This window comes from Protopterus annectens, chromosome 4.part0 (genome assembly GCF_019279795.1).
Source record: "Protopterus annectens isolate FY-2018-M chromosome 4.part0, PAN1.0, whole genome shotgun sequence".
Taxonomy (NCBI): Eukaryota; Metazoa; Chordata; order Ceratodontiformes; family Protopteridae; genus Protopterus; species Protopterus annectens.
The window spans coordinates 695,540,397-695,566,895 of NC_056733.1; the positions used below are offsets into that span (position 1 = coordinate 695,540,397).

At 38.6% G+C, this 26,499-nt stretch overlaps 1 protein-coding gene across 1 annotated transcript in view; it reads left to right on the forward strand.

The window, feature by feature from the left end:
* Nucleotides 1–26,499, forward strand: part of LOC122799533 (P2X purinoceptor 2-like) — a 591,133-nt gene that overhangs the window by 384,211 nt on the left and 180,423 nt on the right. Inside the window, exons 7-8 of the mRNA XM_044068662.1 lie at nucleotides 3,215–3,353; nucleotides 6,786–6,916. Coding sequence (XP_043924597.1) covers nucleotides 3,215–3,353; nucleotides 6,786–6,916 — 270 coding nt within the window. The remainder of the gene's footprint in view (nucleotides 1–3,214; nucleotides 3,354–6,785; nucleotides 6,917–26,499) is intronic.

The window sequence follows — 26,499 nt, forward strand, 5'->3', positions numbered from 1 at the left end:
GCTTAGTTAAATCAGAGCCATCTCCATTTGTAATTCCATCACTACCACATGACCTTATATCTACACTTTCATCCTTGTCAGAATTCAGAAAGAACCCAGCCATAAATGGTAAGGCTGCAGCAAAAAGATTCATTTAAAGTGATCACAAAAAACAGTGATTTAGAGACACATTAGTCATAATCTAGAAATAGCTCATTATCAGCTAATTTGCATGTCTCTGAATCACTTGGTAATTATCACAAGCACTAACAAGCAGTTTGCTGTGGTAATTGCTGTGGTAATTTCTGCCAGTGGCACATTCATCACTTTGGAACAGGCATCCCCATTCATTCCCCCACATCTCTTAAAAATCTGAAAGTCTGAATTAACTAGATAGGTATGAAAATCTCCATCAAACTTTATTGACAATTTTCTTGCTGATTGCTTATAACATTCATTTACTACCCCATTTGTACCTGAATCTTTATTAATTTTAGGTCATATGATTACTCCTTCAATTTCCTTATAATTAAATTTAATAACAAATGCCCTTTTCACTTCTGTAATATCACCATCCTATATCCTTTTACAGGTTCATAGGTATGTATTAAGCTGGCTGCTCTTGCTGGCTATTTTAAACCTAGCCAGTTTCTGTTTTTGTACTCGGAATAACCTACTCTATTTAGTTATATACTGGCCTCACCCATCCCATGGCTGATCATTATTTATTTCCCCTAATGGGAATAACTGGGATCATACCATAGGTAATTTGTGGGGACACATGCATGGGATAAACCATTTAGGAGCTGCCTCTGTCCATTGGTAGTGCAGGGGAAGTGTCCTGGGGTAAATTTTCTGTTTCTCATCAATAGATTCAAGTTGCACTTGACTATGGATTTTTTACCTTAATTTCAAATGGATTTATTTTAACAGTCACTCTATCTTTTTAACTTGTATTCCAATCTCTGACTGATCTTTTATTCATGTCTAGAGAAAAATCCATATCTAGCACTGAAGGGCTTATAAGTGAATGGGTATACAACAACAAACACTAATGAAAACAGCTACTGAATTCCAATAGATACTGTCACACTATAAGGTAGTTAATATGAAATCATTTTGACCCACTATTGCACTCAGCCACAGAATAGCATAACTTCTAAAAACAAAATTATTATTAGTCTTAGAAATGAGCTATTCCATACTATCGGCACAGCAGTGCATGGTTATGTGCCCTTGTGCATTATGTGATGGTATGACTTATGAAATTGGAATTGACCAAACATATCCCCTGAAAGAAGGAGAAGACTTTAAGAATATTACTACATAAGTTATAGTTCATTGTTTCCTTTTCAAAGCACGATGCTGCTTTTTCTGGCATTTACTGAGGAAAAGAAACAGCTGTGTTATTTTTATTTCTAAATGAAAAATCAATGCTGTTCAAATAGTGAAATGTTATAAATCCATTTGATATTTTTACAAGATTCATCCCCTTTTGTTTTGCTATGTTGTCCTTCAAATAATTCACCTGTCCCCTAAATTAAGAATCAAACCAAACATTTTTTAAATAATTTTTAAAAATAACAAAAGGAATATGTTCAATTAAATAGTGAGACAAGCAATTTTCTTTAAATCTGCAGCTGCACTAGCGATGATGACAGCAGGAAGGAGCGGCATGTGTGAATTAATTGAGCAGTATCACTCAGACCACAGGGCAAGTCCCACTGACAAATTCATACTGGAAAAGCCTGCTCAGTAAGTTCCTGGCAGCTGAGTTGCTAGTTGCACTAACATTTATATTTGGATGCAGTTTCTGAACTATATTGTACACACACACACACACACACACACACATATATATAATATATATATATATATATATATATGTATATATATATATATATATATATATATATATATATATATATATATTATTTTCATGATTTTTAAGTTTGGATGAAATTTCTGAACTATACAGGATTTCTCAATGAAATATTTTTTTATGTTTAGATGAAATTTATAAACTCTGCAGGGTTTGTTTCTCATTGCAATAGTTTTTGTTTGGTTGAAATTTCTGAACAATATTGCATTTGTTTCTCATTGTAGTTTTTATGTGTGGATGAAATTTTTAAATTATCCAGGATTTGTTTGTCATTGTAATAGATTTCATGTTTGTTTCTGAACCCTACAGGATTCATAACAATAGTTCAGATGTTATGTGAGATCATCTAGTGCAGAGGATTTTATCTAAGGGTCATTTTCTATCTGTCCAGTTTCCAGTTAACCTTCAAAGGTCATACAGGGTTTTACTTATGGATGTTATGGCTGATCACCTAACATGCCTCTGTTAGACACTTTGTGGTATGGAAGGTTGATGCATTTGTTTGATTTCAAATATTAAAGCTTTTTCTACTGATCAATGCCCACTATTAGCTAAGTACAGCAGCTAATTTATATATATATATATATATATATATATATATATATATATATATATATATATATATATGTATATATATATATATATATATATATATATATAGACACACCCACACATATAAATAAAATATACATTAACCAGGAAACGTACATCCATTGACAGCAAATCTACTGAATGCTAGTCGATTAAAAAAAAAACTGCCAAAACAACTTTGACAAATATCAAAGGAATAGTTTTTGTAGGTGGAAAGCCTCCCCTGTACCCCCATGTAGGAGGACACACCCACTCTAGTAAACTTTTATATACATTTTTTCGAGGTCATACAACAGAGAAGATAAGAACAAACTCTACCATTTGTGAAAGTTGTTTTAGCAGCTTTTCTTTGATCTAGGAGCATGTACTCTGACCTCCATATAGAATAATAATCATATCTGGTGTATCTGATAGGTGTCTGATTCATGCTGTGATTAACTCACCTTTCTATGTTTGACCAAACCTAGTAGTCATGAGTCATAACTCAGACTGTTGGGAAATCAGAATATGGTTTCACCTTGTCATATGGATAATGACAGGAGTCATGTTGTCTCATAATAAGACATGACCTATTAGGTCTTATTGCTTAATTATCCTCTTGTATATAATAACAATGGACAATATAGGGAGAGAATTGTTTTATCTTTGTCTGAAATGCTTTGTTCAAAAATCAGATAGTGGTTCCTGTTGTAGGACTAACACAATTAAAATTTACTGCGTAATTTTATTTGTTTGTTGACTGATTTTCTTCCTTTCTGTTAGAGGAAACATCGATGAGAGCAGAGGTGCTTACCAGAAAATCTGTGAATTTGATGATGTAGTCCACCTGTACTGCCCCAACTTTAAAATCGGAGATATAGTCAGAAGAGCAGGCCAGAACCTAACTGAACTGGCACATAAGGTACTCACTATATTTACAAACAGTGTAATAACCAGAATAAATAGCATCAAATGAAGAACAACAAATAAAACAAAAAAATATATAAACCAGATAAAACAAACGACCAGGAACCAGGATCCACCACAAATTTAATACAAACTCTCTCTAGCACCTCGGCAAATGCCTTCAAAAGATAATACAAACAGAAAAAAACACCACACATTTATACAATAGAATTAATCAACCTATTTTCAATTAAACAATTAAAACACCTAAATAATTATATACTTAAATAATTAATTAAATAAAAACTGTCCAATTACATTCTCCGTTAATGCCACTAGGGGCCAAAGTGCCATATTTCAATATAAAAACTGTTTCTTTATACAAAAGTTTTTTCTTTATATTAGTACCATATTGAGCAATAGAAACATGTTCTAAAACAGTACCTAGCATGCCCTGTGAGTTACTGTTTTGATACTTTTTAAAGTGCATTGCAAGTGGACTTTAACTTTTCATTCCTAATATCCCTCACATGTTCCTGTAACCTGGTTTTAAAAGCCCTTTTACTTTCCCCCACATAGAACATTCCACATGGGCATTTGAGTGCATATACAATGCTTTCAGTTTTACATGAAAACATACCTTTGGACTGAAAATTCTGTCCATTAATACATTGAAATGTTGTACTCACATATTGACATGTTATACATCTACCACAGGAATATGTACCTGCTAAGCTCAAATTTATATTCAAGCGTGCTGTAGGAGTAAAAAATCTAGCATGGACTAGCATATCCTTTAGATTCTTGCCCCTTCTAAATGAAAAAGTTGTTTTCTTCAAAAACATGTACTAAGTCCCTATATTTAAACAGGGAAGTCCAATAAAGTTGAATAATCTGCTTAAATTCTTCTGCCAATAAATCATAAGTCATAACCACATAGATCTTTCTCAAATGATTTAATTCCTTCTGAAATCTACCTTGATGTTTATTACAATTATTACTAGGTTTATATATAATGTTCTTAAAGAGTAACACTTCCTCAGCATTATAACCCCTCTTTATAAATAACAGATGTTTTTTTTCTAACTCATTTACCTCATTAGTATTATAATCTCTTTACTCTCATTAATTCTCCGTACGGTAAAGATTTTAATAAATGTGGAGGATGATGGTTGGTTCCATCTAAGAAGTGTAAACCATCCTCAAATTTACGAAATACCTTAGTAATAAGTCTTTCATTTCTTCCTCCTTCAAGATATACATCTAAGAAGTTAACCTTATTACCTAGTTGAAAACCATCAAACTTCAATGAAAATCTATTTTCTTGGAGGGCATGATTGAAAATACTAAGTTCTTCCCTACCCCCCCTTTACATATAAAAATTAAATCATCAATATATCGACAATATTTCACCACATATTTTTTGAAAAATTATTTCTGGTACAAAAATTCCATTTCAAAAAGCCCCATCATGATGCTAGCATACATGGAGGCAAAAGCTGCCCCCATGGCTGTACCTTTCAACTGGTGATATATCTGTCCATCAAACTCAAAATAATTATTTCTTAGACAAAAATCAACCAATTCAATTAGATAATGTGAAAGGGGACTATCTCCCAAGGATTTGTTTAATGCTTCTAGCCCATGCTGATGATTAATACTTGTGGACAGACTCTTCACATCTGCTGTTAACCAATACATGTCTTTAGACCATTTAAGCGGTAGTACCTGTTCTAAAAAAATCACAACTGTCTTTAATAAAAGATCTTTGTCTAGTAACATATGGTAAAAGAAAACTATGTAAAAAATATACCCATATTATTAAGGAAATAGTTACATGCAGACACAGTAGGACAGTAATTTGTGGTGGATCCTGGTTCCTGGTCGTTTGTTTTAAATAGCATCGAATGTAGTTTGTGAGTAAGTTCCAACAGACTGCTTTTTCACTGACCTGTTCAAAATAGTTTTGCAGACAGATTAAAACCCATCCAAAACCTTTCATTTTGTGTCTATTTGGATGTTATTCATCAGCATTTTACTTATTTGAATGGCTATAGAAACAATGTCAAACTCATTTAATGACTGGGATTATGCATGGTAACTTGTGTAATGCATAGTGTATGAAGCAGTGTAAACAAATGATTGTACAAAGAAACTATGAATAACAGATCACATTATTCCATTGGTGTAGCTACAAAAAAATATCTGAGGGAGTTGAAAGGAAGTTAACATGCTCCATGCTTAGATTAGTCATGGTACTTTGAAGAGTACTACAATACACTGAGCAGCCATATAAAATACGCCCTTAGTGACTGAATGTACAGTAAAGTGACTTTTCTTAAATCTTTTAACAAACATTACACAGGACTCAGAGATATTTACAGACAACCTTGGTTGTGCACAGTGCGTTTTGCAAGACTGTGCACCAGCAATGTAAGTGATTACTTAAAGGATAGTCTCTATGCCCATATACACTTTTTTTCTGAACTATTGACTAGCGATACTCATATAAACAAGCAGTAGGCATACGGTGCTTAAGATAGCATGATCATGCATTACTGTATATAGGATGGATTTACACTAAACATGCTGAGTGACACATAATAATAAACTGTCACAACAGCTGGCCACTTATTGACTTGGTTTACTGATTATAACACCAACTTCTTTAAATAATGTAGAGAACAAGTCAGGAGATGGATTGTACCCATGACAGTTGATATATAAGCCACTGTGAGGAAATGCTTACTCAGACTGGTTGGGGTTATCAAAAAGTAGTAGAGAATCATCAGACAACCTATGCAGAAGATTCTGTAGGAATGAGAAGTGCACTAATTGGTTCTGTGAGAGAGCAGCAGATGCAGGGAATAGACCACCAAATTACATTAAAGCAACTACTAGTTTAGATATTTTTAAGAACAGCCTGGACACTTATTATGGAAACAACTGTTTTGGTATATTGGCAGGCTAGAAGGGCATTCATTTCTGTGCTTGAAATATTTGTATGCATGTATGTGTGTAGTAAATGCCCATGAGTAATTGGTTTGAAAATGTGAAGATCAAATAACTGGCTGTACAAGAGCAATGACATTGACTCACTGCCTGTATGACTGATTGGTAAACTACAAGACCAAATGACTCTCTGTTGATAACATAAGTGACAAATGAGCATGAAAACAGCCACACATACATACTTTGTGTATGCAGCCATCTGATTATACCATAATAAGCTACAGTACGAGAAAATGCATGTTGTCATTAGCTATCCACACCTTGCATCTAATGATCAGCAAGTCACTCCAGTGACAGCTTATTAACAAAACTATGTAGCAGATCTGTACTACACTGACTAGTCTGTTATATTTATCCACATTCTGCGAAGTGGCCAAACTATGTCTTCTGATTGGACCTGTTTGGATTTGTCTTCATTTGTTCTTTACTTTTACAGGGAGGCATACTAGGGATAATTATAAACTGGAATTGTAATCTGGACCGTCCTCCCTCTCACTGCAAACCACAATATTCCTTTCGACGTCTGGATCCCAGGAGTAATCAGGTTAATTCAGGCTACAGCTTCAGGTAAATTCTATGATTTGCTTACCTCAGAGACACATAAAATCTAGGAAAGCATTAAAATTGGAATGTTTTACTTCCAAACATACTATTCCCTTGATCACTGCTACAAAATATCTTTTGCAGTCACTTTTTTTTCTAAAAGTTGCATTGACTGATGTTATCAACCTTCTCTACCTATCACTGTAATATGTATAATATTTTGCTCTGTTATAACACTTATTTCCACAAAGTAATCTTCAGAATGTCTGCCTTCTCACTATAATTATCATCACAAGTGTAATATTTTGAAAACACTTAATTTTTCTTTGAGTAGAATTGTTTCAACAGTTATCACTAATAACATGGGAACTCTTACTTTACTCTGTCTCTTCTTTGGTACAATTCTCCCAGTAGTATGCACTCTGTGACCTTATGTTAGTCACTCTTCAAGATGTTTTTTGTTAATCTGAAGAATCAAGGCCATTTGCATTAGTTCTACATTTCACAGTTCTATGTAAAACCTATACTGCCTTGAGCTACCTTCACTTTTTTCCAACTTGTAATATCAGCTGAATACCCTTAGAGTTCCCAACTGATTCATTTAACATTTTCTCACTACTTACTTTAATGTGTTAAAAGCTTTACCACTTTTGATTAGAAGGTGTCATTTTTTTTGCAGTAGAAATGGCTACTTTTACCCTGAAATAATTCCATTTTTTGTATTTTGCTGTTTCAGATATGATCTTGTCAGGTAATATATCTTCTCTGTATATTAATAAGCATTTTTGAAACAAACAGGAGCCACTGAACAAAAATCATGCACAATAAGGAGTCTGTTCAGGAAACGACCGTACTGTGATTGATTGTGATCTTTGTAAGAAGTTAAAGAAGCAAAAGGCTAAAGGCAGTGTTTGTTTTAGAAGAGGCTTAGTGCCATAGCAGGTAAAGTTCTTAACAGTGGAGCTCTAAAAGTTTCCAACAAAATAAGATAGCAAAGACAAAGAAAATATCCAACATTTGTTGGCAGAGAGTTCAGGGATAAAAAAAAAACCCATAAAAAGCATGACAAATTGATGACCTCTAAATAAAGAAACACAAAACATGAGTCTTCTCAAATATCAGTGAAATGAGTTGAAGGTATCACCTTAAAAAAGACATCTGGGACTAACACTGATGACCTTTCTTTGCTGGTTTCCTCAGCCACAAAGGACCTGTTGTGAGAAGATAAGGCATCAATGAAGTCACTCCATGAATAGTGTCATTGTTGAAGGCATGCCCTATAATATATTCTGCAATATATCCCTGGCTGGATTACTAAAGCTATCCTTAGCTAGCTGAATACCATATCCGTTATTTAAACTGGATAGCTTCTCAGGGCACACAGGAGCTTTATTCTACATTTATACTTCCATAGCAGCACCCACATATTCCTCAAACCAATAACATTAGTTGTCTCAAAAAGAAAAACAATCAATAGAATTATTCCCAATAGTAACACCCACTCTAGTTTACCACCCAAGACTCTCTCTAAAACTGTCTTAATCCTTGCCCCTTTACCTATCAGATTACATCTCTACAACCAACCCAGTACCCTTGTAACATTTTCTAATCTTTGTTTACAACACATATCAAATAAGATGCCCCTAACTCAGATTATTTTTATTATTCTTCATCACTCTACTAGCCTTCATCACCAATTTTAAAAATCCAACTACTTCAAATACTTAGGACTTCAACCAATCTTCACAAAGAATATAAACAGCTACCAGCCTGCCTTTCTCCATAACACCCTATCTCTACAAACAAACAAACAAACAAACCATATCTGATTTATTAATCTATAAATATCTCAAAACTAAGTATTCAAATTTATGATCAAATACCAAACCAAGACCAAAATATAACTGGCCATGCTCTTCCCTCTGTAAAATATCAATTAAACAAATAGCGGAGATATTCACTGCAAAATAAACCAGTCAACTAATATATCTCAACAAAAAACAGAACCCAAACTCACCTAACTGAATACGAACCCAAGTAGTATGTGCAATAAAATCAATGACATACATGCCAACCTTGCCACATACTCTCCTGAAGTAATCATAGCTACTGAAACCTGGTTAAATAAGAAATAAAGGGTAATGAGTTCACCCCCAGAATGCAATATACTCAGGCACGACAGACATACCGCTCAACTTGGAAACATCAAAAATCTGGATAAAGGCCCATGAAAAATAGGTACAAATCTGTAGCTGATTAACATCAATTGTGCATACACAACTATATAACTCCACTCACTACAATGGAACTGTGGGATACCAACTTTCAAATGCAAACTGAAGAACAGACAGACAAAATATGGCCCCAGCACAATCTCTGCAGAAGTAGAAGTCATCTAAATAACATATTAAAGAGAGCTGTAAGATCTGTAACTAATGAAGAGGTTGCTGCTAGTAAACAACTTTATATTTTATTGTTTCATCTACAAATAAAGTGTCTGTTGTTGCCCTTGAGGAATACATTTCCTATGTTGCATTAAAAAAATGATAAGTTAGTAATATTGCAATAGGGAATGGATGGCAAACTGATAACAGGTTCATAGTTACTAGGTATCTCTGCCAAAAATGACATTCTCAGGACAGCAGCAGCATCCACCCCTTTTATAATCACAGCACAGTACAGTATCAGCAATCCATCTACATACTGTGGGAGTAGAACCCACAGCCTTCTGCATCAAAAGCAAATATTCTACCTGTTGTGCTACTAACAACGCAAGCCGACTTAGCATAACTTAAGCAGCACTAAACTTCTCTAACCCTGAAGAACTATACAGTGCAAGAAATCTGGAAAAAGCCAACATTTATGGGGGGGGGGGGGGCAAAGGTCCAAAACCAGAGACACATTTTAAACATTACTTGTATAATCTTAGAAAAGTTGCTAGAATAAGATGTTTTGTGTTACCATGCATTTCCTGAAAGATAGGAAGACTGAAACTTAAATGGCATCATTATTTAGTGAATTTGTTTGTCGCTCATTTGCCAGAAAAACACAAATTTTAAGAGGAACAGATCAAAAGTATGAGCTAAACATTCTGTAAAACTTTGGACAGTTGATAACTATGGTTAACTCCTTGAAACACAAGTGATGGTTGTATGGTTGAGATTTTAGGCTCTTGCTACCTGTACCTAAGGTACAGGGTTTGAGTCTAAGTAATTCTAACCACCAGTTATACCTAACTGGGGCATTTTAAACACACACACACACACACACACACACACACACACACACACACACATGCGCGCGGTCTGGAAGCTAGCTTGCCACACACAGTCTGCAAGCTGCTTGCCACACACACACAAAGTAAGCTACTGAAATAAAAATAAAAATAAAAAACACCACCAAAACTGTACAGAACAGTAACACTTGACAAAACTTTATTGTAGAAAAAGATTAAGCGCTTTCACCCTGTGGCTTCCAGAGCTTCATCAAAGTAAATATTAAAATTCAAATGCAAGCTTAAATAAACTTCTTAATACAGTAACATGATCAATGCAGTAGGGAAATGGATAAATACTTATTTAAAAAGACAGTATATCAGTATGAGCAAAGTGCTGTGTTCAATACAAATCACCTTTAAAAGCACATATAAATGTATATTAATTCACTCATAGCAAATTTTTATGAAGTGCTAGTGCTAATAAAATAAATATGTTGCATAACTTAGTTAAAAATAACTAATGTAAAATAGTTGGGTAAAAATTTTAGGAAAAATTTTAAACAAATACACACTGGTTACACTACATAATACCTACATTGTACTATATGTATTTAGGGAACCAAGGAACCAGAATAAACAGACCTTAAGTATAATATTTTCAGATCTCCAGTGCCTTTAATTTTAACACCGGAGCTAATGAGATATTGTCATTTATGCCAGGATAAACAGTGGCATTAGTTCTTAGTTGCCACTCAAACTTTAGTTTCTCAAGATATAGGTTCAAGTCTCCACCCATACCATAATCAAACATGTTGTCAATGACAAAGAACAGAAATTTTTTTTAATGATTTTAGTTCTTAGAATGCATATATAATGCAGTCTCTTTTTTCTCTTTCTTGATGTCTCTACTATGTTCTAATATCCTTTCTTTGAGTTTCCTAGTGGTTTTACCCACATAGAAAACAGGGCAGGACATACAGGTAGTTAAGTAGATCACCATCTTGGTGTTGCAGTTGCATTTATCAGGACATGGAAGGGTATGATAATAACCATCAATTGCAACATATGGACCTATATTAATAAATTTACAGGCCTTGCAAGCATTACACTTTGACATTTTAGAGACTAAACCTCTTGTTTTTGTTTGTTGCTTTTCCAGTAAGTTTGTAATGTTAGTACCCCTACTATAGGTAATTCTAGGAAACAATCCTAGGATGTTCATCTTATCTTGATCAAAAATTATCTTCCAAGTGTTATGAACTATGGATGTGATTGTCAAGCCATCCTTGTTGTATGGGATAACTAACATGCTATCAGTTGACAAAACATTTTTGTTGTTGTTGTAACACCTGGTCTTGTGTTTAATATTGGAATAAATCTGTTGTTCCTGTTCTGCATAACATAATTTTTAGTTTTAATCAATATTTTAAATGGGTATCCTCTGTCTCTAAACATGCCAATTAATGTATATATCTCATTCTCAAAAATCAGTGTCATTACTTGTTAATCTTGAAATTTGTACCATTTGTCCTTTCACTATGCTTTTCTTTTGATGGATAGGATGGCAACTGTTATAATGGAGAAAGGAATTACAATACATTTCCTTCCTAAAAATCATTGATTGTAGTTTCTTGTTAGTCCTGTCCCATAGCAGTCTTATATCAATATAATCTATACTCTCTACAGCTACCTTGCATGTAAACCTTAAAAATGAAGTAGTATAGTTAAGATAAGTGATAAAAGATGCTAGTTCTTCCTGGGTACCTTTCCAAAAAAAATCAATATATCATCCAAATATCTTAGCCATGTTATAATTTTGCTGTAATAAATTGATGGGAACACACATTCCTGTTCCCATTGGGCTAGCATCAAATTAACATAAATAGGTGCACTTTTGGCCCCCATGGCTACCCCTGATATTTGATGAAAAAGTTCTCCCTCTAAACCTACAAAATTGTTGTTCACACCAAGTCCATTAATTCCACTAATAATTGTCTTTTAACATTGTCTAAATTGTTTTTTGCCATTAAGGTTTCCTGAAATAATTTCAAACCTTCATTGTGTGGGATAACTGTAAATAAGTTCATTACGTCAATATTGACAAATAAAAAATCATCTGGAATTACAATATCCCTCAAAATCTGTAGGTAGTGCCATAAATCTTTTAGTAAATGAACATAGTTGCTTAATAATGGTTTGTACCAATAATCAATGTATGCAGCCATAGGTTCTATTTTGGAACCTGGTGCTGCCACAGTAGGTCTAAACGGTGGGTCTTGTAAATCCTTGTGGATTTTTGGAATCCCAAAGATATAGGGTGTTACAGGGGATTCAACAACCAAATATTTGTATTCAACTGAATCCAGTACTCCTTGGGTTAGAAAATCATATAACATCCAATCAATTTCAGCATATGCTCTACACAATTCATTGTTTGAAACTCTTTCATAGGTAGAACTATCATTCGGTAACTCATATATTTTAAATACATAGTCATTGTGGTCCATCAGAACAACCCCTCCCCCACCTCCCTTGTCAGGTTTCATAGCTCCAACATAGTGGTCATTACACAATTGCTTGAACGCATCCTTTTCGTTACATGTTAAATTATCACTACCCTTTGTAACATTGTGAAAAATATCACATATCCCTTTCTCACATGTAGTGTCAAATAGTGCAACAGAATTATTCATTGTTAGTAAAAAAGTGTTACTCTGATGAAGCCCTGGGAGCCATAGGGTGAAAGTACTTAGTCTTTTTCTGCAATAAAGTTTGTCAAGTGTTACTGTTCTGTATGGGTTTGGTGGCATTTTTTATTTTTATTTCACTAGTTTTGAGTTTCTGCACTTTTGGGTGTTTTTTCTGGTATTTTTTCAGTCTGTAAACTGCCTGCCACACACAAAGTCTGCAAACTGAGTGCCACACACAGACACAAAGTCTGCAGGCTGCCTGCCCCCCCCCCACAAAAAAAGTCTGCAAGCTGCCTGACACACACACACACACACACACACACACACACACACACACACACACACACACACACACACACAAAGTCTGCAAGCTGCCTACCATTTAGTACCACATATAAAGTCTACTGCAAGCTGCCTACCATTAAAACACACCTGCCTGCATAAGTCTGCAAGCTCCCTGCCATTAGTAAAAGTTGCAATGCCTGCACGGAAAGCTTTTGCAAGTCACCGCTAAGTAAATACCACAGTGAAAGTAAGCTTCTGCAAGCTGCAGCTTAGTAAAAGCAGAGTAACACAGTGAAGCTGCGATGCCTGCACAGAAAGCTGCTGTAGTGAACAATAACACAGTGAGGCTGCCGTTAAGTAAATAACACAGTGAAGCTGCATTAAGTAAACACAGTCTGCCCCTCTGAAAGCTGCCATTAAGTAAAAGTGAAGCTGCGATGCCTTCATGCTAAGTGCTGACTTTGACTTTGAAAAGTAATTTCTTTAAAAAGTAAAGTTTCTCTCACTTTTAGCTGGAGAAGCTGAGCTGTGCAAAGATGTGCTGTGCAAGGTCCACAAGTAAATTAAGATGTGCTGTGCAAGGTCCACAAGTAAATTAACGAATGGCAGGCTGTCTGTTTGCCTCGTGGAGCTGACGTCATCGCGCCTGCCCTACATGTGATGGCGCCAGGAGTAAAAAAAAATAAAAAAATAAAAAAAAAACGGGAAATTTGGAAATTAAAGGAGCTACTTGGGAATTCTTGGCACTCCAATATTTTGCCCTCAAAACTGTTATTAACCGAGGAATTCAGTACGGTTGAGAGGTATGATTGACAGACAAAACAAGCATGCAGTTGGTGTAGCAATCATCCATAAAAATTCCATGACCATCATCTTACTTCTACAGAAAATACCCACATTTAACAACGCTGAACTTTTAATAACACTCCTAAAAATTAACAACAAGAAAACTGTATGTTTAACAGGAATTTCTATATCACCAGGGAATAACACTGATAACTATTGAAAGCATCCAGTGTTGGATATCCCAACAAATTAACCATGAATCTGTAATACTTGGAGACTTAAATATAGACTGGCCACTCATAAATTCCACTACCCCCACTGAATCCATAAAATTGTACAACTTCAGACAATTAATAACCGCACCTACTAGAATCAACAAAACTTTATGGAGACACTCAACATTAGACTGGATTCTTAGAAACAAACCAGACAAACTGACAAAAGTAGGCTGCCTCTTAACTAGCATAAGTGACCACATACCAACATATACCTCTAGAGCTCACCATAATCTAGATAAACATGTTATCTATAATCAAATACAAAATGCAACCAGTTTCAGCAAAGATATTTTCAATGACTAAAACAATATAACTGGAATGTACTTAGACCAGTTATATTTAATAACATAGTCTTACAGACCTTAAATAATCTAGCACTAGTACGTAATAAAAAAAGTAAAGTCCAACCCTGCACCATGGCTGACAAAAGAAACAAAAAAAAATCATAATGAAAAGGGATAAAGCTAGAACAATTGGTATAAAAATAGAATTCAAAATGCCTTCCAGCAATTTAGACATCTTAGGAACCTTGCAAAACTCCATGTCAAACAGGATAAGCAAACATACTATACCAACTTACATGACAAACATAAAGAAAACCCAAAACTTTTTTGGTCATCACTAAATAAACTACTCCACCCTGGCAAGGTCACCACTCCACCTCCAAATACAGACAGTAGGACAGACACTATCCCCACCCAGTTTAATTCCTACTTTATACAATTGATATTATGTCTCTTAGACACTAATATATCTGCCCCCCCCTCTACCCCGTGCAATCAAAACCACCCACAGCTTTTCAGATTTAGTCTAGTACCCACCTCACTCATAACGAAGTTGCTCCTTCTACTAAAAACTACTTCTATAGCTGTAGACTAACTACCGTCAGACTACCTAAAATGGCTGCAGAAGTCATAGCCTTCCTTGTGTCCATACTAATTAATAGGTCCATAGCAGAAAGATACGTCCCATCAGTGTGTAAAAAATCTTACATCATACCACTGCACAAAGATGTCACATCTACAGTGTTTAATCACTACAGACCAATAGATATTCTCTCCCCCCACTCCAAGATATTAGAGAAATGCATCTATATGCAGCTAATTCAATACCTAACCTCAAATAACCTGCTCATAAAAGTACAACATGGCTTTAGGCCCAGCACAGCACCACTACTGCTCTACTACATTGACCAATATAGTAAACCAATATAGAAACAATGGTCTGCTTGTGGCCACCATGTTCTTAGATTTGTCAAAGGCATTTGATACGGTCTCGCACCACCAACTGCTCATTCGACTCTTCTCAATAGGACTTCCACAATACTCCTTGTTGTGGTTTCTTAGTTACCTGTCTGAAAGGCAACAAGCCGTTAAATGGCAATAAACCTACTCATCTTTTTAACCAGTTACTACTGGTGTCCCTCAGGGCTCTATCCTGCCTCCTCTCCTATTTAATTTATTTGTTAATGACCACCATACCTCCACTCACCATGCTAGTTTATTTCAGTTTGCAGACGAATCAGCATTAATATGTGTGGCCTCAACAACAAATAAGCACCAAGACATTTCCCCCAAATCCTTCTCCTCTGTAGAAACCTGGATCAAATCATCAAACCTCCTACTCTACCTCAAGAAATCTAAGTTAATGCTTTTTACCTCCAAAAGTTGCCAAAATCAAAAGCAATCTTTTACCATAAAGTCAGCAAATTATACTGTCATTGAAACTGCAACTTACAATAAACTTCTAGGTATTACAATAGATGACAAATCTGAAATATGACCAGCATATACTTCACACCATTAAATCTATACACCAGAAACTAGGCTTCCTTTATAGGATCAATGGCTTCCTTACAGATACTGCAAGAAAAACTCCAGCCACCACCTTCTTACTGCCAACTCTCTTATCTGATGCTCCTTTCCTAACAAACTAAAGCAATACTCAAAGAAATAAACTTGCTTCCTGCCTCAATAAAACAACTAAATTTGCCACCAATCTCCCTCATAGGACCCACCATTGTCATAGCTTAAAGCAATCAAACTGGCTTGTATTACACAACTACCTAACATATTCACAAGTAACTATAGAACACAAACTTGTTCATCATCCAGAAAAATACCCTGCACTTCAAAACTTATCTCCAGCAAGGGACCGCTGCTCTATTAACAATTTCTTATTACTTACAAATAAGTCAAATAATGTTGCAGGTGACTTGCTCTATTCCTAATAAGTTGCTAAACTCTGGAAAATATCCCTTTTATGTCCCACCACTGGGCAAGAAATCAAAGAGGATCATTTCAATATTCACCAAGGACATATAATTATTTACAAATTTTCAGCTTACTGGGATGGTAATATCTCCTTTTGTCACACTTCTCACCTCCTCCTTCGAAGACTCAAGCTAGTTTATCAAGTGACCCTTGAGAAACGTTGCTTGAGAGGAATGAGCCTATCTGGGAATACATTACCCCATTCCCTGTCTTGAGATTCCGGCTGTCTTTGCATTGCTGACCCCATTACAGTGTTGTACTGTCATAGGTTCATAGGTTCATAGGTTCATACTAGGCTATCTGCCCTGGGGCAATTATAAGCCGAGCCCGATTCTGTATGGCTTACGCCACCCCTTGATTTGAGTATACTGTGCCCTTTTTAAGGTTTAGTTTACTATGCTTCTGTCTAATAGTGACACGGGAGTAATCCCTGGGACAAACCTACGATCCCCCATCCACCTATCGAGATTCTTCTTGAACAGATTCAGTGAGGTGCTCTGCCTCACATGAACTGGAATTCTATTCCAGAGCGAAGGGAGCCTCTGAGTTATGAACCTGTCCCTCCAGCAAGTTCTATTTATTTCTGTGCTGAGGTTCAAGTCCCTCGAGCGTGTGTCTCTAAGGGATTTAGATTTACTGAGGTGGAGCATGTCCATTAATTCTGGATTTGACATAGCTTTGTATGTCAGGCATAGATCGCCTCGAAGTAGGCGGTATGCAACTGAGTAGAGCTGGAGTTTTTTTAACCGATTAGCATATGGCATCTGTTTGAGACCCTTGATCCTCTTGGTGAGATACTTTTGGGGTCTTTCTAATTGCTGCAGGTGTCGGGTAAGGTACATCCCAAAAGGGGCATTGTATTCTATGATGGGCCTGATGAGGGATGAATAAAGGGGCACGATTACCTCTCTTGATCTAGATGTGAAATCCTTTGTGATGAGGTGGGCTATGTAGAAGGTCTTTCTAACCACTTTGGCAATGTGGTTTTCAAAGGAGAGATTGCTATCAACTTGGGTCCCCAGGTCCCTAATAACTTTCTCTGTACTTAATGGGTTTCCTCCTATGTAGTAATTTGTGGGCACATTGTTTTTGCCAAAGGGTATGACTATACATTTTTTGGCATTTAGCTTTAAACCATGGCGCTGGCACCAGTTATCTGTCTCTGTGAGACCTTTTTGAAGGATGTTTGTGTCAGCTGGAGAGTTGATTACGACGCCCAGTTTGCAGTCGTCTGCGAACTTGGTGAGCCATAGTCCTCCCACATTTGCCTGTACCTCGGAAAAGTATATACCGAACAAGAGTGGTCCCAGGACAGAACCCTGTGGGACGCCACTTGTGACCAGTTTCGAGTCTGACATGGCTCCAGCAACTCTCACTCTGTGGGTTCTGTCTTTGAGCCAGTTTGCGACCCATCTTGTGACATAGGGGTTTATATTTAAGCTGGATAGCTTATCTATGATGCCCGAGTGGGGTATTGTGTCAAATGCCTTTGCAAGGTCCAGATAGGCTGTGTGGACTACCTTCCCTTCATCTATGGCTTTGGTGACAAAAGAAGTCAACCAGGTTCAAAAGGCAGGATCTGCCCTTGACAAAGCCGGACCGGGTAGGATCTAGTGTCTGTAGGTCCCCCATGTCTTTGTTTATGAGCTCCATGATGATCCTCTCCATAGCCTTGCAGACTAAGCTAGTCAGGCTTATGGGGCGATAGTTTCCAGGGTCCGTAGAGGCACCACCTTTGTGGAGTGGGACCACTGTTGCTGTACACCATTCTGTGGGCACATATCCTGTAGTGAGGCTGAGATTGTATAGCTGTTTTATTTGAGGGATTAGTTCCTCTTGGAGTTCATGTAGGACGCAACCTGGGATGCCATCTGGTCCCATGGAAGCAGTGTTTTTTGCTTTGGATATGGCAGCCTTCACCTGAGCATCAGAGATGTTTGGGAGGCAGCCCTCTGCCGGGATAGATACTTGCTCTTTTGGGGGGGAGGGGGTGGAGAAGTTTGCACTGAACCTGTCTGCCAGGATATTGGCGATGTCTGTGGGTTCAGTGTATTTTTTGTCATTTAGAATCAACTCAGAACAAGTCTGGGAGTTGCATCCCAGGTTCCTAACATAACTGAAAAAAGCCTTATGATTGTCTTTGGTGTCCTGTGCAATTTTTCTCTCGAAGCTGGCCTTGGAGGATTTTATGAGGTATCGTAATTTTTTGCTAGTACTGATCAGAGATGCCTTCCCTATTAGTGATTTTGCTCTATCATGCAGTAGCTTCCTCCTTCTGTTGTACAGTTTATTTATGGCAGGGGTCCACCAGACTGGACGCCTGCCTTTGGATGATTGGGTCTTGGTTTTGTTTGGGATAGCATGATCCATGCATTCCTGGAGATGTCCGTAGAGTGCGTTTATATAGGATTCTGCAATTTGGGCCGTAGTTTCCACTGGCCCTGGGGCCTTGAAGGATTCCACTTTGGTTTTGAGAAGTGAGAAGTTCACTTTTGAGAAGTTTTTCACTGTGGTTTTCTGGGCTGGGGGTGGGGTCGGGATGTGGACATCCAGTGAAATTAATTTATGGTCTGATCTTACCAATGAGGGATATACTTCTGGTGTGGAGCATAGAGTCCCCATGTTGGTAATGATCAGGTCTAGTATGTTGTCCCCTCTTGTGGGAGTGGTGACTAGTTGTTCCATAGCATTTGAGTTTATAATTTCCAGGAACCTTTGGGCTAAGGTGCTGGGGCTTGAGTAGTGCTCCCAGTCAATGTTTGGGTAGTTGAAATCGCCCAATATAATGGTGTTCGGAGAGATCTTCATGTTCTCCAATGTTTTCAGGAAAGCCGAGTGGGATTCCTGACTTTGAGAGGGTGGTCTCTAGGATGCTATAAACTGAAAAGCAGTCTTGCCCACTGTTAGTTGCACATGGATGGTCTCCGATACTTCGTGCAATGCCACTAACTTGGAGGTGTGGATATCCTTGATAAATATGGAAACTCCCCCTCCTTTTGTGGTTTGGTCCGGGTTTTGGGGCCGAAAAGCATGATATGAGGTATAGCCTGTTAGTGCTGGGGTGCTCTCTGGAGCCTTGAACCAGGTTTCTGTCACTGCACAGATATCGATGTTCTCCATACTGAGGAGAGCTTCGAGTGTGTGCATCTTGAGGTTAAGACTTCTGGCGTTTAGCAGCATTACCCTTAGTTTCTTGTTCCTTGTGCTGTCTATGGGGGTGGGTTTGACTTTTGAGCCTTGCCTAAAAAAGGCACTATGGGGGTGGCAAGAGCCTTTGCCAATATCCGAAAGCCCACTGGTGACAGGTGCAAGCCATCCTTAGCGAAGCAACGTGGCTTGTCGAGCATGTCATCCCAGGCTGACAGACACTGGATCACCTTTGAATGACACCAAAATTTTAGCCAATTGTTAAAATCGATCATTTTGTCTTTGTACTGTGGCATCATTCTAGGTGAGGGTAAGATGCTGCTCAAGGTCAGGGTCATACCAGCCTGGGTTACATGAACAGAGAGCTCCTCTATGTCTCTTTTCATGTAGTCCAGGGATGTACATCTCAGGTCATTCACACCAGCATGTACAATGACTGAGTCATACTTGTATTTGCTTTGGAGTGACCTGAGTGCTTGTGTTATGTGGCGGATCCTAGCACCCGACAGGGAGCTCACCGTGACCTTCTCTTTATTCAGCCTGGTGAGTGGGACGTCAGTGTGTCTGACAATAGAGTCACCTATTACAAGAGTATCAGGTGTGTTATTCAGCCTTAAGGGCTGTGGCTGCTTGGCACACTGACTTTGTGGGCTATGTGTTGTGCGTGTTTTGTTTTGAGGTAGCGTTTGCTTGGATGTCTGCTTTGGAGGTCTCTGTTGCTTAGGTAGATTTTTATTTAGAGGCTCCAAGTATGTTTTTGTGTATTTATGTGTTTGGTTCACTGATGTGGTGGGACTATGTGATACTGGAATTGTGTTGTGTGAGGTTACCTTCTCCTCCTGACTGGTTACACCAGTTTTGAGATGAGAGAGCTCAGCCTCCAGTTTGGCTAAATAGTTACATCTCTCACATATATTTGAACCTGTTTGGAGGAGGAGAGGGTTGTCCATGTACATGAGACAGTTGTAACATTGCCTCAAAATTCCCAGATTCACCAGCTGGACTGGAGAGGAAACCATTGGCTGACCTTTGGACATGCTAGAGTAATATAGGGAAACTGAATTTAAGACAGGCCAATAGAGGACAGGGTAATCGTAAAGAGTATAAGTGTAAGTAGTGCTTATGGTTTAATAGTGCTAACTTGTAGGATTACTTAATTGGACCAGTGAAGGGCCTTAGAATGAGAATATGGTGTTTAAATTGAGAGATAGAGCAGTTCTAAGGGAAAAAGTGAAGAGCAGACTTTGTGGAGCCAGGAATAGTTTAAACCCAATTAGGCGGCGCTGCCCGCTGTTGTGCTATGCACAAACACGTGCAAAACCGTGCAAAAGAGGGTTTTAAGAGAGGAAGATGAAGGAGTTTGGAATTGACCCAAAATGGCCAATAAAACTACAGTTTCAAGTCAGTAACCACTCCGACAGGGGCAGGCAGGCTGCTCAATGTTTTTCACTGCCACTGATCAACAGAGACTTCCCTTTAGCCCAAGCAAAAAATGGCCTCCAAGAAACTTACAAACAGTTCAAGAACAGCAAGCCTGTAACTGAACTTTTTTAAATCTCAGAAAAGTGGGAAAAAAGAAAGATTTTTTTTTTGTTTTTGTTTTTTTCAGAGATAGCAGAGGTTCACAAGTATCAACAAGTTATAACAGTGCAGTAAATGACCCCACACAAGAGTGCTAGGCCAAAGACAGATAAAATGCAAGTTTTGAGAAAAAAACAATTTTAAAAATAAGTGCAAACAGGAAATTCAGTAAACAGCTCTAGGTTGTGCTCTAAATACAGTTACTAATGCAGAAATCAAGTTTAACAAGCCATAAAATGCTCAAAATAGGCGGCTATGCAGAAAAACTTAGCAAATAAACAGAGGACAAATACTTAAAATCTCAAAAGTGGCTCCTTTCTTCTCTCAGCATTTTCTTCTCTTGGTGGGTGCTTCACCAACAGCCAACAAGCCTGAAAAGATGCCAAAACCACGAGGCAACCAGGTTTTAAGAGAGGAAGATGAAGGAGTTCTGGAATTGACCCAAAATGGCCAATAAAACTACAGTTTCAAGTCAGTAACCACTCCCACAGGGGCAGGCAGGCTGCTCAATGTTTTTCACTGCCACTGATCAACAGAGAGACTTCCCTTTAGCCCAAGCAAAAAATGGCCTCCTAGAAACTTACAAACAGTTCAAGAACAGCAAGCCTGTAACTGAACTTTTTTCAATCTCAGAAAAGTGGGAAAAAAGCAAGTTTTTTTTTGTTTTTTTGTTTTTTTCAGAGATAGCAAAGGTTCACAAGTATCAACAAGTTATAACAGTGCAGTAAATGACCCCACACAAGAGTGCTAGGCCAATGTCATATCATTTGCCTGTAACCCTAGGCTTGGATTTTGCTGTCTGGCTCCCTGTAGCCATCGATCCCTCTCAGACTCCTCCTGCCATCTACTGCAAATACTTAGCACCAGGGTCTTCCTATCATGGTATGGTTTCATCATGTTTACATGGTGCAGTTTGTGCATCTGCCTCCTGCCTAGCAGTTCTACCATGTAGTTGACATCACTGACCTTCCTTACCACTTTGAATGGTCCCCCCCAAACTGCCTGCAGCTTATTGTGTCTGACAGGAATGAGAACCATAACCTGCTGCCCAACAACATACTCTCTAGCTTGAGGATTCCTGTCATACCAGACCTTTTTCTGCTGTTGGGCTTCTGGCAAGTTCTCCTGGGCCAAGCCCATGAGTTCCCTGAGCCTTGTCCTGAGGTTTAGGACATATACCACAACAGACTCCTTGTGGGATTCACACTCACACTTCCACTCACTGAGAATCAAATCTAGAAGTATCCTCGCCCTATGCCCATACAGCAACTCAAAGGGTAAAAAACATATGTTTTCCTTGGGCACTTCTCTGTAAACAAACAACGGATGGGACAAATATTGGTTCCACTCCATCTTAAACTGGTTTACAAATGCCTGTATCATGGTCTTTAGTGTAAAGTGTAACCTCTTCACAAGACCATTAATCTGGGGGTGGTAGGGGGTGGTCTTTAGGTGCTTCACCCCACAGCATTCCCACAGACAAGCCAGCAGGTCTAACATGAAATTGGCACCTCTGTCAGCCAGTATTTCTTTTGGGAAACCTACCCTGCTGAAAATCTCTAGCAAGGCATTTGCCTGCTTTTCTGCCTCAATGGAGGACAGAGCCACTGCCTCAGAGTATCTGGTAGCATAATCTATTACCACTAGGGTATACTTCTTTCATGTGGAACTTGGGTTACTCAGTGGCCCCACAATATCCAGCTCTACCCTCTGAAACAGCTTCTCAATCACACGCAAAGGCACCAAAAGAGCTTTGACCTTGTCTGCTGCTTTGCCTACCTTTTGGCACTGCTCATAGGTCCTGCAGTACCCTGTTACATCCCTGGAAACCCTAGGCCAATAAATGTTTTGCATAATACGTCTCTTGGTATACTTTATGCCCATATGACCTGCAAAGAGAATGTCATAGTCTATGGCTAGAAGTGCCAAATGGTAGGCTCTGGGCACTACCAACTGCTGTATAACTCACTCTCTAGCCCTCCCTCGGTTGTCCACTCTCTATACAGTAACCCTTTGTCCAAGTATACAGAGTCCACCTTTCCCTAAGAATCAGGCACCTCCCTGGCTACCTCTCTCAAGCCTTGTAATGTAGGGTCTGACAGCTGAGCCTGTCTCAACTCTCTCTTTGTGACCCTTCCCAGCTCCCCTTCCACAGGAAGTCTGGTATCCACTGACAGAAGTGCCTCACTGTTAGCCTGGGTACCATTACTCAACTCTGCCCTTGCAGTCACTCTGTCCAAGGGAACATCAGTAGCTACCAGCAACTGTGACTCACCTTCAATCTCACTGCTACAGGGAAGCTCCTTCACAGAAGTAACCACCTCACCAGACCTGGCTTCAAGTGTGCAGTCTGTCTGTGTGTCCCCCAAGGCTACCAGACCTACATGCTTGTCTCCAGGCCTGACTGCATGTAACTACATGCACACAAGGTACTGCATTATCAAACTCATTCCCTAGCAGGACATATGCAGGAATAACTTCAAACACACCTACTTGCTTGCTTCCTTTTCCACCCTCCCAGTCAAGGTGAACCCTAGCCAAAGGTATATGGAATGGGGTCCCTCCTAAAGCTCTGACTGGAGTAGACTGCCCAAGCAATTAGTGCTCCTCTGTAACCATTGCAGGCTTCACAATGGTTAGGTCAGAGGCTGTGTCTCTCTTAGCAGTGGCCTGTTTCTCATCTACTAAGATAGGATATAACCTTTTGTGGTAGTTTCGTACCCTTGTTGTCTCCAGACAACTTACCACTGGCATTCTGTCATTCCCACTTACTGGCACCTCCTCCTTTTGTTCCCCGCATTGCTTCCATGAATATCTATATGCTACATGACCCGACTAGTTACATGTAAGACATTTAACCCTTGATCCTGGCCATGTAACTGAACTAGTGGCTTCCCCTGATACTGGTGAACTCTCTTGGGGCAGTTTAGGTTGCCCACCATGGGTTCCCTTAGATCTATGTGCAGCACGAGGTATCTCTTTCCTGTGTAGTGTCTCCCTTTTTCCCCATCCTATCTCTGGTGTTGCATTCTCTGTCTCCCAACCAGATTTTCATGCCCTCAGTCAAAGTGCTAAGGGCTTGTTCCCTCACCAAAATATCTGCCAGCCCTTCGAAAGTGGTGACCTGACACCCACTCACCCACCTATGAAAATAAGTGCTTAACTCAGCAATATAATCACACACACTTTCATCTACCTTGCGTCTATGCTCTCAAAACATTTTTCTATAAGCTTCAGGTGTTAACTTAAAGCAGTCCAATAAACAATTTAAATTTTTAACAGTATTATAATTTAAGCAATCAGCATCAGACAATTTAGAAACAGCAGTTACAGCTTTACCATTGAGTAAGGGAGTCAGGAACTGTATCCAGATCCCTTGGTCAACATTATACTGTTTACACACCCTTCCAAACATATGAATAAAAATATCAAAATTATCACCCTCTGCAAATTGTGGAAGACATTCACTGAGCTTTTTTCTTCTGAGGTACAGTTACGCCCTTTCCCATTACCTCTATGACCCTGGTGAAGAGTCAGCATCTCCTTTTCATGTTGCTTCTGCCTCTCATTTTCTTCAGCCTCCAAACATCTCAGTCTCTCATTTTCATCAGCCTCCAGATGTCTCAGCCTCTCTGCTGATTCTAATGCCATCTGTTTCTCCTTTTCTTCAGCCTCCAAATGGCGCAGTCTCTGCTGATTCCAGCTCCAATCGTTTGGCTTCCAGTTCAAGTCTGTTTAACTCCAGAGAGATTTTTATGTCCTCAGAGGCAAAGTTGAACTGTCCATTTTCTGAGAGTTGTACATCACAAAGGCCAGTCTGGTTGTCCTCCTGGTTGCTGGTCTGTGATGCAGCTGTGGTTAAGGCTGAAATCATTTTTCCTTTAGTCAGGTTGGCATGCCCCAGTCCTTTGGCTTGGCACATCTCAGCCTACTGGTTCCTTGTCAGTTTGCTATAATCCTCTGCTGACATCTTTGCCTGCTCCCCCTGACTAACTAAGCTATCAAAAAATAAATAAAACTATTGTGATATGAAACTCTGAATGTCAACTATGTGGTTACTTGAGAGTACAGACACCTTCTTTAGTGACCATTATTTACAGGCTACAGGAGTTCAATATCCACATCATTGAATCCCAGTGTGTGATGTAGTGATCCCACAACTGCCAGCCAATATGTGATGCCCCACCACTTGACCAGTAATCAAGGAGTCTCAATCCTCACCACTGGCACCAGTGGGGGATGTACACTGGGAGGTTAACAAGTATGCACACAGTATTTCCAGATGCAGCTCTGTGCATCAAGTACAGTTTCCCTTAAGAGCACACAGAGACCAGTCAGTCCAGGGCTGGTTTCTCCCTCTTTCTCCAGATCCCCAATAAGACTCACCACTGGCACAGCTATAGAGTTGAGATCTCAGCTAAGTGACCAAGCCAAGACCCCCAGCACCCTCTCTGTCCAACCAGTGCTTTGTGTCTCTGCCCAAGTAGCTGACACATACACACTTTGAGGTTTGATTTACACACACACACACACACACACACACACACACACACACACACACACACACACACACACACACACACACACACACACCTTGGAAAGGCTGGCACAGGTTTACTAGCTATGCCCCCTTCTGCCCAAGCTATAAGTTGTTATTACTGCCACCAGTCACTCCTTATCAGCTACTTTACAACCCTTAACAAAGGGTGCCCAATCTTACTGTGTAATATTAATATTAACACAAATAGTAGTTTGATGAAGAGTAAGGGTATTAAGAGTGGCCCACACAGTGTCACCATATAAATATGCAAGTACTCTCACAACCTAAATATATCTACACAGATCAGCCATAACGAAAGATTTAAATATATTTAATAATAAATAATAAAAGAACAAAACAATACAAATATGTATTCACAATGACATCAGAGTTTCAAACCACAGGAAATATTTAAAACAACATTGCAGGACAATTGCAAATAAATAATAAAAATATCTAAACTAAGCTTCACTTATTCTTGACTGTATCTAAGAGAGTTACTATACTCTAAAAACTTACTAATAGAGAAAGTCAGATGTGGTGAATGGATCTTCTAGTTGTTGTCAGGCCCAAGACAGAATGCCAAATGCTCTGTCCCACTAAGAGACTTCTCAAATTAATATCTTCAATATTACTGCTGGCATAGCTTGCAGAATGACAAAATGTCTTATCCTCTGACTCCTAATTCGCAGGTGAAACCCCCTCTGTTGGAAGCTGGCAGTATTTAGCATCTACCTGTAAAAATACATAGACCTCAGATCTTTGGCAGATGCTGGAAGTCATAAAACAATTGCATTCCTTAACGCTTTC